Raw genomic sequence first — 20,967 nt, 5'->3', positions numbered from 1 at the left:
TGGAATAACATGAAAGAAAAATGATATTGGAAATGCTCATAAAAATACTGAATAGTTGGTTTGAAAGATTTTCTGTGTCATTGTTATTCATATATGAAGGATCTCTATGCAGAAAATAGGTTTGTTGAATTTGGGTGAATCTTGGCATCCGTAAGTTTAATCCCCTTATGTCAGGCTTAGTTTTCTGAAAAGTACATTAACCACTTGCAGACCGGACCATTTTGCTGGTCAAAGACCAGACCACTTTTTGCGATTCGGCACTGCATCGCTTTAACTGACAATTGCGCGGTCGTGCGACGTGGCTCCCAAACAAAATTGACGTCCTTTTTTTCCCACAAATAGAGCTTTCTTTTGGTGGTATTTGATCACCCCTGCGGTTTTTATTTTTTGCGCTATAAACAAAAATAGAGCGACAATTTTGAAAAAAACGCATTATTTTTTTACTTTTTGTTATAATAAATATCCCCCAAAAATATATAAAAAAAATTATTTTTCCCTCAGTTTAGGCCGATACGTATTCTTCTACATATTTTTGGTAAAAGAAATCCCAATAAGCGATTATTGATTGGTTTGCGCAAAAGTTATAGCGTTTACAAAATAGGGATAGTTTTATAGCATTTTTATTAATAATTTTTTATTCTTTTTTTTTTTACTAGTAATGGCGGCGATCAGCGATTTTTATTGTGTCTGCGACATTGTGGGAGACCCATCGGACATTTTTGACACATTTTTGGGACCATTGTCATTTATACAGTAATCACTGCTATATAAATGCAGTGATTCCTGTGTAAATGACACTGGCAGTGAAGGGGTTAACCAGTGGGTGGCAGTGTAGGGGTTAAGTGTTCCTAGGGGTGTGTTACTAACTGTGGGGGGGTTGGGCTTTCATTTAGTGAACACTGATCTCTGCTCCAATCACATGGAGCAGAGATCAGCGTCACTAGTTGCTAGGCAGAATGGAGAAATGCTGTTTACACGGCATTTCCTCCATTCGGCCGCTCCATGAGACGATCGTGGGGATGCCCGCGGCGATCGAGTCCGCGGGTCCCGCGACCGGACTGACGGGGGTCCCGAACCAGCGTGGGAGCGCACCGCCGGCGGCGCGCTCCCGATGGCAGGGCGGCATTGAATATTGGACGTACCTGTACGCCAATATGCCTGCCCGTGCCATTCTGTCGACATACATCGTCGTGCGCTGGTCGGGAAGTGGTTAAAGACACTGGATCATCATAAAGCACTGGCCAATGGAAAAGAAAGAAATACTGTTGGATCAACTAGTGGATTTGGTAGGCTTGATATCTTCTTTCCTCTAGGCAGTATTGATTATAAAGGTTTTTCAATATTTTAAAACAAGTGTTTTTATATTACAATTATTCTCAAAATGTCAAATCTTGAACACTAAATTATGTCTTAATTTACCAATGACTTATTTCAAGTACCAAGTAAAGTGCTATATACTACATAAACAACTGTTTTAATTTTTTCACAGATATTTCCACTCTTTGGGACAATATTGCATATAATCCTACAAAACAAGTATTAGCCTGGGTGCCACTCTGCCCAGTGAATGCCAAGGTCCATCTGTGTTGGATGACAGATGACAAACAGAAATGCGTAAACATTCCAGACTCATTAAGTGCTGCTCATAATCAAGTAAGCAAATAAAATATCAGTGAGCAAAAAAAATAAATCACTTATCAATACTGACAGGGTTTTTAGGAGTAACTGTAAAAGACGGGAAAAAAAAAAGCTAATAGTGTGTACCAGACTTTAGGGTTTATTTGGAGAATAGATAATTATTAGATCCTTTATCATCATTGATAAGCGATCTGCCTCTCTGTGCAAAAGATGTCTGCAATGGTCTCAGTTATAAGCATGTTGTCATTTTGGGAAGTTGTTTGAAAGAAATGCCAAAACGTCTACATCAGTATAGCATAAGAAGTCCTGAGTGTAATGTTTGATGAAATCTGTAAATGTTGTGGGTTATTGAGAAGTACTCTGTACACAAGGTGACATAACCACATGATGCCATCATATTTGGAGGCTATGAACTTATTGTATCCAATACCATAAAGTTATTCTGCTAACAAAGCATTTGTACTAACCTCCGTTGTGGAATTGGAAGCTTCAAAGACTTACCTGTGCACCCCCACACAGCAATAGTGAGTGGCAGACAGCTCTTGACTCCTGAATAAATCCCAGGTCAAACACAGGAAAACAAAAACATTTATTTTTCTGTTAATTATTAATACTCAGCCTCATTATAATGTAAATACTATAATTTGAATAAAAATGTATTCCTGGGACCGTTTTGGTGTGAAAACCCTGCAAGACATACTTCCTGCGAGGTCCCTGCTCTCCTTTCCTGAGCTTCGACAAAAATTCTGAATACCTCGGCGCTACCTGCAACTGCGGCTAGAGGAGCCCAATTTTCTGACCCCCTGACCCCTGACATTAGCCATGGATATTGAGGAACTTCTCATCCAGGAGTCCTAGACTATGGGAGGCGTAGAGAGCAGATCTGCCTGACCTTCCACAGAGAAGACTAGGAGGACTGTTTTGAAGACAGCACAAGATTGATGATTTCCTCTAGAGCCAGGTCCATTCAGACAAAATTCTTACATAGAGTGTACTATACCCCCCAGAGGTTACATAGAATTTACCCTCAGATCTCCGGACTGCACCCGTTGTTTGACGAGTACTCGCACATACTTCCACATATTTTGGAGCTGTCCAGGGGTGGCTTGGTTATGTTTGTATAATTAACTTCCATCTGCAGAAGGCCCTCCCGATTTCCCCCACTTGGAATTGTTGGGTATTTCAGATGATGAACAAAGACATAGATGTACAAAACTCTTAATCTCATATTTGTTATGTTAAGCCATGAAAGAAATCATACTTAAATGGAATGTCCATTCTCCTTCCTCCTTGGTCTCATGGGAAAATTCTGTTGATGCTGTTCTTCCATTGTACAAGTTGACTTATATTGTTTGGAATTGCTCTAAAAAGTTTGATAGGGTATGGCAGTCATGGACAGCCTAGTGGCGGACCTCTTTTTCCTTGTCAAAAAGATTCTATTTAGTACAATAAAATAGACATAACAGATACGTTATAGAACATAAAATGACAAAGGCAGTGAAGCTCATTATTACATAAGTTGGTTTGAGTACAAAACATATGATAGATAATTATATAGAATCTGATGTATTGTAAGAACATTTTAAGAAAATACTTTCTGAAATTAGATATTTGTCTGAACCAACAAGAGTTAATAATGTAACTCCAAGGAAGAAGGCTATATTATATAAAATAGAGAGCTTCAAAATCATAAAAGAGATTAAAATAAAGGATACAGAGAAGATAAGTAAAGAGCAGAGTGGGGTCCACGAGGTTGATCCAAGATAGATAAATAGAAATCAGCTACCATGACATTAGGACAGAGTCATTAAAGGATGACAGTAAGTAATGTTTAATCCAACGATGCCATATTTTATGGAATTTGGGAATTTGATTACGTTCAATAGCTGTCATTTCAGCGTGAATCATGGTACTGTTCATTCTGTGTTTTGTCTCAGCTACTGCCAATCAAGGGGCCTTCAAAGCTTTTGCCAATGTTTGTTTTGCTGCTGTGAGGAGTTGGATAAAGATCTTGACTTGGGCGTGTGTCAGATAATCTGGTATTAGGTTGAGTCGTTCGATGGTAGGGTCAGGTTGCATGGGTACTACAAACATTTTGGAGGCGAATGTAAAGATTTCTTTCCAGAAGGTTTGGGCTATTGGGCAGGACCACCATATATGCATGAGCGTACCCAAATTTGAACAACCGTGGAAACATAGAGCAGAGTAGGTAGTTATGTATTTAGCTATTCTAGGTGGTACAAAGTACCAGCGGGTCAACACTTTATAGTTGGTTTCAACCGCTATAATGTTAGGGGAGGATTATTTCGTTGTTGACCAAATTTTTGAACAGTCTGTAATATCCAGGGTGTGTCCCAGATTCTCCTCCTATTTCTGAGTGTAAATTGGTTTATCTGTGTCGGATTTAACTAGAAGTTGGGACTAGAGGGAAGAAATTAGCCCTTCAGCATGCGGGTCATTCTTGCATATGGATTCAAAACTATTTAAGTGATTCAGGGGTATATCAGTATTTGTATTGGATGTAAAAATTGGGTGTTTAATTTTGAGATACCAGAACAATTGTGATTGAAGTAGTCCTAGAGTCTCGCAGAATGTCAGGAAGGGGATAAAGGATGAAGAGGTGATGAATTTGTACAATCTCAGTACGTCCAAGGTTGACCACACCTTTAAGGGGTAAATCCATGCAGGGTATAAAGCAAGATTTTTAAGGAAGGAGAGAAGAGGGATGTGTGGAGATTGTAAGTGATGACATTTACATTTAAATCTATTTGCATTTAAATTTAAATTTAAATTTAAATTTAAGGGTCCTTTCACACGGGGCGGATCAGTTCTGATCCGCCCCGTGGATGTCCGTTTGCTCAGCGGGGATCACTCCGCCGATCCCCGCTGAGCAGGGAGATGACAGGTCTGTCTCCGCACACTGTGCAGGGACGGACCTGTCACAGCGCCGCTCTCCCCTATGGGAGATCGGATGACGACGGACCGCAGTGCCCGTCGTCGTCCGATCCGATCCGCAGACGGATGGAAAAATAGCTTTTTCCTCCGTCACACTTTTTCGGATCGGAGCGGGTCGGATGTCAGCGGACATGTCACCGCTGACATCCGACGCTCCATAGAGCTCTATGGAGCACCCGTTCAGGTCCGCCTGAAAAACTGACAGGCGGGCCTGAACGGGACGTTAGTGTGAAAGGGGCCTAAATCTATCCCAAAGGGTTAGAAAGTGTTTTGTTATAGGGTTGCGTAAGCCTGGGAGGTCTTTGGGATGAAGCCATAATAAATTAGAAACCGATAAAGGATTACATTCACTTTCTTCTATCATTACCCACAATGGAGTTTCCTGTGTGGCATGATATTTGGATAAACTAGCAATTTGTGCTGCTCTGTAGTACGTAGCAAAATTGGGTACGCCGAGGCCTCCTGAATTTTTTTGTTGCTCTTTTTTGTACAAGTCGTTTATTTTACCTAGCCAGGATAGTGGGAGATGGGACCCATGTTTCATTAGATATGTGATAAGTTTCAGGGTTGAGGCAGTAAGGTGAATCCCTAAATATGGGATTGATTTCTCAGCCCAAATTAAGGGGAGTGCTATTTTTGCTGAACTAAGTTCTGTGTTAGAGAGGGATATATTCAATGCTAAACATTTATTTGGATTAATTATTAGTCTGAAGATACTGGCAAACTGAAACTTGAGGGGATGATAGAAATAGTAAAATATGCTCTGCGAATATGCAGAATTGAGTTCTATTCCGGTTATTGCCGGGTCCAATCTAATAAATTGAGCAAGTGGTTCTATTAAAAGGGCAAATAATAAGGGGGAAAGTGGGCAGCCCTGATGTGTGCCTTTTCCTGTGTTGAAAGAGTCGGATTTATAACCCACGTACTTTACATAGATTGAGGTTTATCGTAGCTTGCTGCTATCCAATTAGTGAAGCGGGGGCCAAAACCCCATATCTGGAGGGTGTGTTGTAAATAAAGCCTATACACAAAATCAAAGGCCTTCTCATATCAAGAGAGAGGAAGCAAGAAGGAAAGCAACGGGTTTTAGCTATATGTGCCAAAAGGACTGCCTGGTGCACGTTGTCACTTGCTTGCCTTGTAGGCATAAAACCTACTTGATCATGATGTATCAGGTTGCCTATGATTTTGTTAAGGCAAGTTGCTAACATTTTTGCTAGAATTTTAATATCTTGATTCAGAAGGGAAATGGGGCAATAATTTGTGCAAGATGTATTTTCGGAGTCAGGCTTAGGAATCATACAGATAATTGACGTTAGTAATTCTTGTCTGAAGGAATATCCATCTAGTATTGTATCAGATGCAGATGCTAGGATAGGAGAGAGGGTCTCTGAGAATGTTCCGTAATATAAGCAGCCATCTGGGCCAGGACTTTTGTTCAATTTTAGCTCTTTAATTATTTTAGAAACATCGTCAGTTGTGATGGGTTCTTCAAGTAGGCTTCTTTGGGTGTGTGTTAATATAGGAAGGTTTAATCAAGAAAAGAAGATGTCAGCTTCAGTATGGTTAAATTCTTTTGATGCTGAGTATAAAGAGGTTAAGTGTGTATGGAATTTGTGGACAATTTTAGGAGGATTGCTAGTGTAAATATCATTTGATAGTAGTCAAATAGGTTTGATTTGTTTGTCTATGGACTTTAGTGCACGTGCCAGAAAGGTGTTTGGTTTGTTAGATTTCATATGGAAAGGGAAAGCGTGTCTTGATCCACGCAGGGATTTGTCAGTGGATTTCGTAAGGAATAAATCATATTTCAGGCGGGCCTTTTCTAAATGTTTTTGCAGTTGGAGTGGGGTTAGCGTGGAAGGTTGCGAAGGCAGTGCTAAATTCAGATTCTAATTTGCGAGCAAGAATTTTATGTTCGCGTTTAATCAATGCAGATTGTTGTTGAATTACTCTGTGCAGCAGAGGCTTGTGTGCTTCCCAAAGGGTTAATGGGGAAATATCTGGACTGGTATTATGTGTCAAATAATCATTTATGGCTTGTTCGATTATTAGACGATGGGGCAGGTTTTTGAGCATTATGTCAGGGAGGTACCACGTTGGGTCATGAGCTTTAGGGATAGTAGAAGTTATGGTGTTATAGACCGTGTCGTGATCTGACCAAGGGATTGGGATTATGCTTGATGTAACTCAGGTATCATACCAGTAGTTAGGAATATGTGATTGATACGAATGGAGGTCTGATGTGGATGTGAGTAATAGGTGTTAGCTTCTTTTAGTTGGATTACATCCTCTCCAAAAATATACTAGATTGTATTGGGAAAGAAGCTTAGATAAGGATTGATTATTTGAACTTTGAGTAGGGTAATTTATCTAGAACTGGGAGGAGGACCTGGTTTGAGTCACCACATATGATAATTGTTCCCATCTTATGTGCAGATATTACCTGCAAGACATGCGATAAAAAAGGTATTGGTTGTTTGTTCAGAGCATAATATGAGACAACGGTAACTGCTGTGTCCATGATGTGATCTGTGAGAATTAAATATCGCCCCTCAAGGTCCTTAATTTCAGATTGAAGGATGAATGGGATAGAGCGGTGAAAAGCTATGAGGGTTCCTCATTGTTTGGTAGTAGCTGAGGCCGTAAACATTTTTGGATAAAAAGGGCTCATATATTTAGGAGTGGAGCTCACTGTAAAATGAGTTTCCTGTAAGCATATCATGTGCACTTTCCGAGCCTGAAAGGAACGGAATACCTTAGTTCGTTTCTGCGGTACATTAATACCCTGAACATTCAGGGAAAGAATGTTTAAAGGTGCCATGGTATTTGATTAGAAAAATGGTACTTACTGTTATCCGCTAATATCTGAATATCTGGTTGGATGGATCAACCTGTGTGGACCTGAAGAAGGAGGAAGAGGAAGAATAGGAAGAGAGTCCATGACAGTCTAAAATAAAGGAAAGACAGGAAAAACTGAAAACATAAGAGGTAAGATAAATTATTATTTGAAATAGCTTATTAAGAGATTCAAAAATTTCCTGTAGTGCAGGAAACGATCAATGGAGATGGAGCCATCATCAATTGTCCACATATTATGGGTGGGCGATCAAGGAAGGTGGATTGGGACACACTAAACTTCCATGTGCAGGAGAAAGGCCCTAATAAAACATCTTTGTGATGAATATTTACTAATACAACCCACTACTAGACATTAGATAAATGCTAAACTTATTACACTGGTTGTTCTTGAAATTAAAAATGTAAGGCTTATATGAAACCGTCATTTCACTAAGTCCAGTTGGACTAAAGAGGATTGGGGGGGGCGGGGACTTATAGCAAACTATATGAGGGGAGGGGAAAGAAAGAGGGGTGGGAATCAGGTAAGGGGAGGGGGAACACTTGAGACTCTATTTGTCTGGGTATGTAAGGATCTACTTAAATTAGTAACATCACACTAGTGGATTAATACAGGAGCAATAAAGTGTCATATATGCTAGTCAGTTGTGATTAATAAGATAGGTCAGTGCATTTAAGAAAAATAATAACCCTAACATAACTTTTCAAAAAGCACAACTGAAATTTTGAACAGATGTAGTAGATTTGTGGTTAGGTAGAACAATTTTTCTGGATAGGACAGTGAGCTATGCTCTTTAGACATTAAAGAGCAATATGTCTGATATTATGACAAGCCTATGTAATCAGGGGTCTTAGGCTACTTGCAGTGGAAATAGGGGACAAAGCACTAACTTTTGCCAGTTGGAGTTACGGAAATAAGGAAATCAATTACTGTCTCTGGAATGCCCCTAATGTGAAGGTTGGAGCGTCTGGCTCTGTTGTCATCATTTTCCAATCTAGATTGTAAGGTTAAATTTTCTTCTTTAAGATTTTCCATTTCAGCCACATAATCATGTGCATAATTCTCATCGTCATCCACTCTATGGTGTCCTTTTATAAAACTGAGATCAGCTGCGATCCCAAGTCTCACAGCTGATCTCAGGTCATTACCAGTTTATGAAACTGAGGTAATCAGCGGAGAACATGTTCTCCGCTGATTATCTCAGCACAGTGAGAATCTGTAACTGAGTGTCACAGAAACGGCCAGTGTATGAAGGTGCGATCTCTGCGCCTCACTGGTGATCTGTGACAGAATTCTTACTTTCTGATTCACCATCTCAGAGGTGGAGAATCAGAGAGAGAAGCATGAAGCTGGCTGAGTATTCTGAAGAAAGCAGGAAGTCTTTTTGATTTCCTTCTTCCCCACCATTACACACCTCAAAACAAGCAGGTTAGGAACCTATAGTGGATATATATATATCGTATATATCTGTATATATAGATATATATCTATCTAGATATATATAAGAAGGCCAGTATGGTGGCCTGTAATTATGGGAGGAGCCCGGAGGGTATTTAACCAGACCACCCACAACGGTCTGTGTCGGTTCCAGTGCACGGTATTGCATGTCTGGGGGCTGACTCTTCTCAGCTCACCTCGTGTTCATCAGACTGTGTATTCAATCGCAGACCCGGCTTCTTCGTTCATGCTCTTCGTCGGCGGTTCCCACTTACGGTCGCAGGTAGTATCCGAACCTTTTTGTATCATGTGCAAACTTGCGGTTTATTATGCTTACTATCCTGCACCCCTTTCACAAAAACCTGCCTCTGAATTGTTAACGCTCAACATCATTCGGCACAGGTAGTACATTTGTAAGTTCCTTCTACCAAACATACGATTCATTCATAGATCCAAGCCTCCGAGCCGCTGTCGGTCATTCTCCGATATCACTTGCCATAGGCTTCACTGGTTATAAATTTCACTGTCCATGGGGTTGACTGATTGAAGTGTAATTAAACCCACCTGGTGCCTTTCCTGCACTTGACTAGCCTGGGGGGATGGGTGGTTAATAGGTGTTCGGTTTCACAGTAAGGAATGGCATACACTCTACAACCAATTCGTATCAGATACTTCTTACTACCAATTTATATCGGATTCATCTCATACATTTTTCAAACTGATTCATATCAGGTGCATTGCAGAGGTTGACTCTGCCAACTCACTGCGTGTCTGCGTAGTTGTACTTTCGAGATCGGTCGTATATTTTCATTGGTTGTCCCACGCTCGGACCGCTATACACTCGCTGTCGCTAAACTCGAATCGTTATGTTATCATGTTCGTTTTGCAAAAGTTGCACTTACGCCTCCGTAAGTTTTCTTTCATGTATTTCATACTTTCTACCCAATGCAGGTTTACTCAAGCCAGTTGCAACCCCTACGAAAAGTTCACTTCACGGTCGATACGGTCAGATCCGACATTCGAGCCCCTTAGTCACCTCGCATCTACGGCCGATTCAAATCTAGTCGCAACTTTGCTTCTATGTTTCGGATCCTCGGCAATCACAAGCCCCTTCAACCACTATCACAATTCAATCAATCCGAACCCAGCCATATCATCGGCGATACAGTCGGATCCGACATACGAGCCTCTCAGTCACATCTACGGAGGATTAGAGTCTAGTCACAGCATCGGCGCAATGATTCAAGTCCTTACCAAACACAAACTCTAACAACCGAGCCGAATCCTGTTGGATCACCGACTCAAATGAGTCAAATCCTTCACAGACTATTCCACCGGTGCTTGCACCCAGCCCGATTCAAAGTAGTCACATCGACAGTACGAATTCAGCAGTACTTACGTTTCACTTTCTCAGTCTATCCATGCATGATCATACACAATCCCCTCCACCAATTTGCTCAGTATTGTGCCAGACTCAGGGTGATCCGTTATCTCCTACTTCTTAGTGTTTCTCTCCCAGGTACAAGACCCTGTCTAAACCCTTAAATTAGATGTGCCAGCAACAACAGATCTGCCCATGTGAGACGGATTTCTAACGTACTAGAATGGCATTCCAATGTTCTTTCTGTCAGCATCTCCCTCTTTCACCTCAGGTAGTCATGGATGCCACAGCCTCCACAGGTCCTTGCCTCAATTTTGGGCCATCTTTGGTTTACAGGGCCATTGCCGTCAGAAATCCTCTTGATTCCCGGGTTCAGTTAGTCCTCCTCTTTGTTCAAACTCTATCCCATTGTGGCAGCAGCTCAAGTCTGGTGCAGCAACTGGGCAGGACAAACAATGACGTTGCCACAGACAACCAAGCCACAGCCAATATTACAAATAAAGCAGGCCCAAGTCGCTGGCCATCATAGCCTTCCGGCGCAGACTGGTGCGACTATCCCCACAGCACCAATCTAATGTCCTCCGCGGCTACATCCCAGGCAATGCAATACTCTGGCCGACACACTGCCTGTTTTAACGTTGCGTCGTTCTTTTCGCAGGAACCTGGAACAGACCCGACCACATTGGTCGTAGCTAACCTCGGATTCAAACAACACCTTCACAATGCTACCTACCTTATTAACCACTTCAGGACCGCCGTATTGCCAATGTACGTCAACACAATGGCACAATGGCACAGGCAGGCACAATCACGTAGATCTACGTGATTGCCTTCCAGCGGGTGGGGGGTCCGATCGGACCCCCTCCCGCTGGTTACGGCGGTCCGGTTCGCTCCAGGAGCGCTCCGTGATGAGGGGATGGCCGTTGGTTTTCGGCCACCCCCTCTGGATCGCTCCTGGCCAATGAGAAGCTTCCTCCCACTGTGTATTGTTTACTACGAGGAGAAGACTAATAGTAAGTGTGCACCAACACTACACTGACATGTAGGTACACACAGGCACACAAACCCCCCAGATCCCCCCCCCCCCGATCGCCCCCCGATCCCCCCCGCCCCCCCCCCCCCCCAGTCACAGTGTCACTGATTGCATTGATCATTTCTTTACTGATCAATGCATTCAGTGTCAGTTGTGACAGTAAAAACTGTCAGGACAGTTAGTGTTAGGTCCAGGGTAGCCCCCTATCACCCCCCAATAAAGATTTAACCCCCTGATTGCCCCTAGAGTTAACCCTTTCACCCCCTTTTGCCAGTGTCACTAAGCGATCATTTTTCTGATCGCTGCATGTGTCGCTAGGTAGCTAGTTATTTTTTTAGGTTCACCGCCAGGTTTTTATATCGCTAGGTACCCCGATATACTACCCAATAATGGTTTTAACCCCCTGATTGCTGCTAGTTAACCCTTTCACCCCCTTTTGCCAGTGTCACTAAGCGATCGTTTTTCTGATCGCTGCATTAGTGTCGCTACAGTCGCTAGGTAGCTAGTTATTTTTTTAGGTTCACCGCCAGGTTTTTATAGCGCTAGGTACCCCGATATACTACCCAATAATGGTTTTAACCCCCTGATTGCCGCTAGTTAACCCTTTCACCCCCTTTTGCCAGTGTCACTAAGCGATCATTTTTCTGATCGCTGCATGTGTCACTAGGTAGCTAGTTATTTTTTTAGGTTCACCGCCAGGTTTTTATAGCGCTAGGTACCCCGATATACTACCCAATAATGGTTTTAACCCCCTGATTGCTGCTAGTTAACCCTTTCACCCCCTTTCACCAGCGATCACAGTATAAGTGTCACTGGTGACGCTGGTTAGCCAGTTAGTTATTTAGGTTCCCCGTCAGGTTTTTATATAGCGCCAGGGACCCCCATATACTACCTAATAAAAATTTGAACCCCCTGATTGCCCCTAGTTAACCCTTTCACCACTGATCACCGTATAAGTGTTACGGGTGACTCTGGTTAGTTTGTTTTTTATAGCATCAGGGCACCCACCATTTATTACCCAATAAAGGTTTAACCCCCTGATCACCCGGCGGGTGATATCAATTAGGTTTTAGGGTCAGGGTCTGCGTCGCCCCAGGCAGCGCTAGGTTAGTGCCAGTACCGCTAACACCCACACGCAAAGCATACACCTCCCGTAGTGGTATAGAATCTGAACAGATCAATATCTGATCTGATCAGATCTATACTAGCGTCCCCAGCAGTTTAGGGTTCCAAAAAAACGCATTGTTAGCGGAATCAGCCCAAATACCTGCTAGCACCTGCGTTTTGCCCCTCTGCCCAGCCCACCCAAGTGCAGTATCGATCGATCACTGTCACTTACAAAACACTAAACACATAACTGCAGCGATCGCAGAGTCAGGCCTGATCCCTACCATCGCTAACAGGTTTTTTGGTAGCATTTTATATTCAAATCCGGAAGGCAGTGCTTGGTTTTCGGGGTCCCGTACGTGGCTAGGCTCCCAAAAAGTCCCCCACATGTGGTATCCCCGTACTCGGGAGAAGCAGCAGAATTTATTTTGGGGTGTAATTTGACTTCTGCCCATAGCATGTGTGAGCAATATATCATTTAGTGACAACTTTGTGCAAAAAAAAAAAAAGTTTGTAATATTCCCGCAACTTTTGGCAAAATATAAAATATTCCATGGACTCAACATGCCTCTCAGTAAATAGCTTGGGGTGTCTACTTTCCAAAATGGGGTCATTTGGGGGGGTTTTGTGCTATTTTGGCATTTTATGGCCTTCGAAACTGTGATAGGTAGTGAGGAGTTAAATCAAAAATTTGCACCCTTAGAAATCCTGAAGGTGGTGATTGGTTTTCGGGGTGCCGTGCGCGACTAGACTCCCAAAAAGTCCCACACATGTGGTATCCCCGTACTCAGGAGAAGCAGCAGAATGTATTTTGGGGTGTCATTTCACATATGCCCATAGCATGTGTGAGCAATATATCATTTAGTGACAACTTGGTGCAACAAAAAAAAAGTTTGTAATATTCCCGCAACTTGTGGCAAAATATAAAATATTCCATGGACTCAACATGCCTCTCAGTAAATAGCTTGGGGTGTCTACTTTCCAAAATGGGGTCATTTTGGGGGGTTTTGTGCTATTTTGGCATTTTATGGCCTTCGAAACTGTGATAGGTAGTGAGGAGTTAAATCAAAAATTTGCACCCTTAGAAATCCTGAAGGTGGTGATTGGTTTTCGGGGTGCCGTGCGCGACTAGACTCCCAAAAAGTCCCACACATGTGGTATCCCCGTACTCGGGAGAAGTAGCGGAATATATTTTGGGGTGCAATTCCACATATAACCATGGCATGTGTGAGCATGTGTGAGAAAATGTACTCTAGTTTGTAGACGCTATAACTTTTGCGCAAACCAAAAAATATACGCTTATTGACATTTTTTTTACTAAAGACATGTGGCTGAATAAATTTTGCCCTCAATGTATGACTAAAATTTAGTTTATTCGATTTTTCTTATAACAAAAAGAAGAAAATATCTTTTTTTTTCAAAATTTTCGCTCTTTTTTCATTTATATCGCAAAAAAAAAAAATCGCAGAGGCAATCAAATACCATCAAAAGAAAGCTCTATTTGTGGGAAGAAAAGGACGCAAATTTCGTTTGGGTGCAATATTGCATGACCGCGCAATTACCAGTTAAAGCAGCGCAGTCCGAAATTGCAAAAAGACCTCTGGTCCTTAAGGTGTTTATTGGTCCGGAGCTGAAGGGGTTAATCTATCATTATCTCACAACACCCTGACGGCCTACCATACAGCCTGGGAGGTCTATGACAGGTTACTAGCCTCAAACCCCAGGGCAATATCAGGAGATCTCTATCACATCCTGGCCTTCATGTCATGCCGCCACACACAGTTGGCATTGCCACACAATACCATTAGACTCTGCTTAGCTGACATCAAGTATTTCATCCCCTTACGAGATCCTAACAAACCATCTTGTTTGCTGCCCATACGTTCAAGACCATCCTGCATGGTGTTCACAGGCACAATCCCAAATCAGTAGTAAACGGCTACCTGTCACTAGTGCCATATTCCAAGACATGTCTTTCATTCTGTTACATTATCCTTGCGGTTAATTTCAGCTTGGTCATTCAAGCAGCCATCTACCTGGCTTTCTACGGCTTCTTATGCCCCAGTGAACTCCAGTCACCAGTCACCGTCCCAGTGGTAAGCTGTTATGTAGTCGCCACCTCACACGCCATCAGACTTACTTCATCTTGCACCTCAGGGTGTCCAAAACACAACAGTCCAGTCCGGGGTTGATATCAAACTTTCCAAACTCTCAACGCCCGGTGCCCCACGTCTGTTCTAGATCAGTTATTAGCTCATCTGTCCAATCCCTCGCAGGACAGCCCATTACTACCATTCCAGATTAGCCCCATAAGCAGCAACCAGTTCAATAGTCATGTCAGGATCCTTTTGAGCAACTTAGGTCTTGACCCAGGCCGTTTTCCTGGACAATCTTTAGCATTGGAGCAGCACCAGCAGCCTCACGAAACGGGGTCCCAGACCACGTGATCAAAAAGGTGGGCAGGTGGAAATTCACCTGCTTCGCTCGATACATCCCCAGTTCAGCAACCTTGCCCTGTAGTGTCTTATTCTACATAAATGAATAATTACCTCCCTAACCTAATCTTTTGCGCCCTTCTCTTGGCATATCGCCCAGCAGACCAGGGCTTACCGCCCAGTTCACCAGGGCTTACCTTACAGTAGGACAGGGCACACTTCAGGTCTGTTTTATGTTGTTAGTCTTGTGACGTGTTTATGTGTTCTTTCATATGTCTTAGAGCGGAGGGCTCCGACTATAAATATATATATATATATATATATATATATATATATATATATATATATATATATATATATATATATATATTGTAAGGGATCTTCCCGGGGTAGGGTGTGTTTGGAGACAGTTCACAGCAGACTTGGACTTGATAAAGCAGACCTTGGCGTTTATTCGTGGTACAAACAGTCCAACAAACAAAATATACAGCAACACCGTGCTTCTTGTGTATAACAGGAACAAAATAATAACAAAAACAAACAACCTAGCCCGGCTGGGCGCTTACTAAACAGGTTCTTCTCACCTATCTGACACTTATAAACACAGCGTCTTTCGCCTGGATATCGCAGGGTGGATTTTAGCTCCAGCAGTGGCTGTGCTTGCAGCTTCCTCAAACACACAGACTGTTCGTTTCCCTGGCTGAGAGCGAACACCTGCAGGCCCGCAGAGCCTTTACCTTCCCAGGCTAATTAGGATCAAAGCTCACCTTATCCAAAACCCAGAACTGGAACAAGGGATGGGGGGTGTGGAATGACAGGTCCCTCTACCAAACCTACCTGCCATTCCATATAAACCCAGGCCCGGCAAGATTAAATAACAACTCAGCAGCATATTGCTGCTGAGAAACTGATCCATCCTGGACTTACCATCTCACACTGTGTAGCAACCTAGGTGAGATGTACACCCCCTCAACCACTTCTCCAGTGACATGTCTACATATCCCCCCCCTCTTTTTCAGACCGGAGGGCTGAGCCTTTTGTCCCCACAGACAACTCACCCTCGACAATGCGTCAGCATTTGCCTGTAATTTCCCTGGCCTGTGTTCCACAGTGAAATTAAAGTTTTGTAAGGACAGAAACCATCTAGTCACTCTTGCATTTCTCTCCTTGTTTAACTTCATCCATGTTAGGGGGGCATGGTCTGTCACCAACTTGAATTTCCTGCCTAGCAAGTAATACTTTAAAGATTCTAGGGCCCACTTCACTGCCAAACATTCTCGCTCCACAATGGCATAATTTTTTTCGGCCGGGGTTAGTTTTCTACTCAAGTACGTCACCGGATGCTCCTCACCATTCACTACTTGTGAGAGTACTGCACCTAAGCCTGTGTTAGAGGCATCTGTCTGGACCAGAAATTCTCGCCTGAAATTGGGGGTAACTAACACAGGTGGTTGGCACAAGGCAGACTTAAGGCTTTGGAAAGCCTTCTCGGCCTCTGGGGTCCACGTGACCATTGCTGTCTTTCCGCCCTTTGTCAAGTCAGTTAGTGGAGCAGCAACTGAGGCAAAGTTCGGCACAAATCTACGGTAATAACCGGTAATACCCAGGAAAGCTCTAACCTGTTTCCTTGTCAGGGGTCTAGGCCAATTCTGTATTGCCTCAATTTTATTTAGCTGTGGCTTAATCAATCCTCTCCCAACAATGTAGCCCAGATATTTGGCCTCTTCTAGGGCTAGAGCACACTTCTCGGCATTTATGGTCAACCCTGCATCACTTATGGTATCCAACACGGCCTGTACCTTACAGAGGTGACTTTCCCAATCAGGGCTAAAAATGACCACATCATCGAGGTAGGCGGCTGAGTAATCCCGATGTGGTCGCAGAATCAAGTCCATCAACCTCTGGAAAATTGCAGGCGCTCCATGTAACCCGAATGGCATCACTACATACTGGAATAGCCCATCAGGGGTGGAGAATGCAGTTTTCTTTTTAGCCTCGCCAGAAAGTGGAATCTGCCAGTAGCCCTTTGTGAGATCGAGGGTGGTTATGTACCTGGCGTTACCTAACTTCTCAATCAACTCATCTACCCTGGGCATAGGATAAGCATCGAACTTGGAGATCTCATTCAACTTTCTGAAATCGTTACAGAACCTCCAAGTTCCATTGGGCTTTGGGATTAGCACAATCGGGCTGGACCATTCACTCTGTGACACCTCAATTACCCCCAGATCAAGCATACGTTTTACCTCGGCAGATACGGCTTTCCTACGTGCCTCCGGTATCCTATAGGGCTTTAGGTTTACTCTGCTTCTAGGCTCAGTTTCAATGTGATGATGGATGAGGTGGGTACGCCCTGGGAGGTCAGAGAACTTGTTTTTGTTTTTCTGTAAAAATTCCAGAGCCTCCTGTTTCTGTGACACTGATAGAGCATCACCTACCTTGACTGGAGGGATTGGTGGTGACAAATTATTAACAGTATTTGTCGCCACCAAGGATTCCCTGTCTTTCCAGGGCTTGATCAAGTTTATGTGATAAACTTGGAAAGGCTTCCTTCTACCTGGTTGGTGCACCTTGTAGTTCACCTCACTGATCTTTTCAACAATTTCATAAGGACCTTGCCACTTCGCTAAGAATTTACTCTCAACAGTGGGGACTAGTATAAGGACCCTATCGCCTGGGTTGAATGTCCTGATTCTTGCGGACCGGTTGTAAATTCTACTTTGGGCCTCTTGAGCTCTCTGGAGGTGTTCCCTTACCAGGGGCATTACAGTGGCTATACGGTCCTGCATTTGTGCTACATGCTCAATAACACTCTTGTATGGGGTGGACTCACTCTCCCATGTCTCTTTTGCAATGTCCAGTAGACCCCTAGGGTGACGACCATAGACCAACTCGAATGGTGAGAACCCTGTGGATGCTTGGGGCACCTCCCTAATAGCAAACATGAGGTAGGGCAATGAATGATCCCAGTCACGACCATCTTTTCCCACCACTTTCTTCAACATATGTTTCAAAGTTTTATTAAATCTCTCCACCAATCCGTCCGTCTGGGGGTGGTATACAGAGGTACGGATGTGTGAGACTTTAAATAGTTTGCATAATTCCTTCATCAGTTTTGACATAAATGGCGTACCTTGGTCAGTTAGGATTTCTTTGGGGATCCCAGTCCTAGAGAACATATAAAACAACTCACGTGCAATTGTTTTAGATGCAGTGTTTCTTAAGGGTACAGCCTCAGGATAGCGGGTCGCATAATCTATGACTACCAAAATATACTGGTGTCCTCTAGCTGACTTTACCACGGGACCCACTAAATCCATGGCAATACGCTCAAAAGGCACCTCTATAATAGGGAGCGAAACCAAAGGACTGTGAAAATGTGACACTGGGGCACTAACCTGACATGTGGGGCACGACTCGCAGTATTTTTTAATGTCATCATATATCGCCGGCCAAAAAAACCTCTGGAGAACCCTCTCTCGCGTTTTGTCAGTCCCCAAGTGTCCCCCAAGAACATGGTTATGTGCCATGTCAAGCACCTGACGCCGGTACGGCTTAGGTACCAGAAGCTGTTCCACAATCTCATCCTTAACCTTATTGACTCTATAGAAAAGATCATTAGTCACCGAAAAATGTGGAAATCTTTTTTCAGCATCTGGTTCCTGAGGTACCCCATTCATAACAGCAACCTGCTCTCTCGCATTTTTGAGAGTGGGGTCCTGTAATTGTGCAGCGCCAAAATTATCCCTAGACACCTCTAAGTCTAGTATATTTTGCTCAGTGGGAGGAGCCTCCTCCTCCCCAGCCAGGACCTGCAAAGGAGAACAATCATTTTCATCCTGCACACTTCTATCATTCACAGGGGACAAAGCAACCCCCTTAGAGGTATCCCCACTCCTTTTGGGTATTTTTCTTTTTTCCCAGAGAGCCCAGAATAATGGAAAATCGCGCCCCAATATTACATTATGCATGAGGTTTTTTACCACACCCACTTCATATTGTACGGTGCCTTGTTCAGTCCCGACTTTAGCCAGCACTATAGGGTACACTTTGGTATCACCATGTATGCACACAACACTCATATGCTTTTTAGACTCTAAGTCCCCAGCCACCAGGCTAGCATGCACCAAGGTTACAAGGCTTCCCGAGTCCATTAACGCCTCAACGGGAAGGTCATTGATGGTAATATTGCAGATTTGCGGTTCAGTCTCTAGTCCAGGAACTGCAGCACAAGATGGTTCCGCAAACAGCGACTGACGCCGGCTAGCGTCACACTCCATGGGTTCAGTGGTAAGAGGGCAATGGGCAGACACGTGTCCCGCCTCATGGCATCTCCAACACTGGATAGGGCCTGGTCTCTTTGGCAAGGAGTCCTTTTCAGAGCCCCTTAGCCACCCGGGACCATCACCAGTCTTTTGTCCCTGAGACACCACTTGAGCCCTTTTCCCTCCATCAGCACCCCTCCACACTCCCCCAATAGATGGAAGTCTCTTACCAGCTGACGGCACAGATCTGGCGCTCCGGGGAGGTGAAGATGCTGCAGGAACATCACGGAGGTAGTCCTCAGTCGCCTGGAACCTCTCCACAAGGTTGACAAGTTCGTTTGCATTCTTAGGATCACCTTGTCCCACCCAGCGTTGCAGGTCAGTAGGAAGCGCTCGGAGGTAGCGATCCATCACGACCTTCTCTAGGATTTGTGCAGGAGTAGAAGTGTCTGGCTCCAACCACTTTCTTGCCAAATGGATTAGGTCATACATCTGGGACCTCGCTGATTTGTCCAGACTGTAGCTCCAGTTGCGTACCCTCCGGGCACGGACTGCAGTAGTAACTCCTAGTCGGGCAAGTATCTCCTCTTTTAGCCGAGTATAGTCCTTAACCTCTTGCTCACTGAGGTCATAGTAGGCCTTTTGAGGTTCACCTGTTAAATAGGGCGCAATTACCTCTGCCCACTCAGCGGCTGGTAACTTCTCTCGCTCAGCCACGCGCTCAAATACTGTTAGATAGGCCTCAACATCGTCCTCAGCAGTCATCTTTTGCAGCGCTTTCTGCACAGTCCTTCTCCCAAAAAAAATCTCTGGAGCGGCTCCCATCACTGTGGGTGGATTAGCAACCACAGGCGCCTCTCGATTTACTATCAGGTGCTCGATAAGTTGTTGTTGGCTTTGGCGCAAAGCTTGCAACTCTTCCTTATGCATCTGCTGTTATGCAGCCATGGACTGTTCATGTCGTCTATTGGCCTCTGTCTGCGCCTGCTGTTGTTGCAAACTCACTTGCATAAACTGCTTCAGCATCTCCTCCATGTTGCTGGACTGTTCTTGGAGTGTAGTTGCAGCTTTCACCCAGGACATCAGCAGCTGTAGCCAAGTCTGTCCACACCGTTGCCCCTAGCAACCGTGTTGCCCGCTACCTCCACCAATTGTAAGGGATCTTCCCGGGGTAGGGTGTGTTTGGAGACAGTTCACAGCAGACTTGGACTTGATAAAGCAGACCTTGGCGTTTATTCGTGGTACAAACAGTCCAACAAACAAAATATACAGCAACACCGTGCTTCTTGTGTATAACAGGAACAAAATAATAACAAAAACAAACAACCTAGCCCGGCTGGGCGCTTACTAAACAGGTTCTTCTCACCTATCTGACACTTATAAACACAGCGTCTTTCGCCTGGATATCGCAGGGTGGATTTTAGCTCCAGCAGTGGCTGTGCTTGCAGCTTCCTCAAACACACAGACTGTTCGTTTCCCTGGCTGAGAGCGAACACCTGCAGGCCCGCAGAGCCTTTACCTTCCCAGGCTAATTAGGATCAAAGCTCACCTGATCCAAAACCCAGAACTGGAACAAGGGATGGGGGGTGTGGAATGACAGGTCCCTCTACCAAACCTACCTGCCATTCCATATAAACCCAGGCCCGGCAAGATTAAATAACAACTCAGCAGCATATTGCTGCTGAGAAACTGATCCATCCTGGACTTACCATCTCACACTGTGTAGCAACCTAGGTGAGATGTACACCCCCTCAACCACTTCTCCAGTGACATGTCTACAATATGTATATATATGTATATATATATATTGTAGATGTTTATGTCTCTGGCTGGGTTCACGCTTGTGTGATGCGTGA

At 43.9% G+C, this 20,967-nt stretch overlaps 1 protein-coding gene across 1 annotated transcript in view; it reads left to right on the top strand.

The window, feature by feature from the left end:
• IL17REL (interleukin 17 receptor E like) overlaps positions 1 to 20,967 on the top strand; it is a 174,934-nt gene that overhangs the window by 71,428 nt on the left and 82,539 nt on the right. Inside the window, exon 10 of the mRNA XM_077473408.1 lies at positions 1,490 to 1,653. Coding sequence (XP_077329534.1) covers positions 1,490 to 1,653 — 164 coding nt within the window. The remainder of the gene's footprint in view (positions 1 to 1,489; positions 1,654 to 20,967) is intronic.

The sequence above is a fragment of the Lithobates pipiens genome, unplaced genomic scaffold, assembly GCF_037356315.1.
Source record: "Lithobates pipiens isolate NorthernLeopardFrog02 unplaced genomic scaffold, aLitPip1_a1.2 Scaffold_8, whole genome shotgun sequence".
Taxonomy (NCBI): domain Eukaryota; kingdom Metazoa; phylum Chordata; class Amphibia; order Anura; family Ranidae; genus Lithobates; species Lithobates pipiens.
This window is presented reverse-complemented; position numbering and strand designations above follow the sequence as displayed.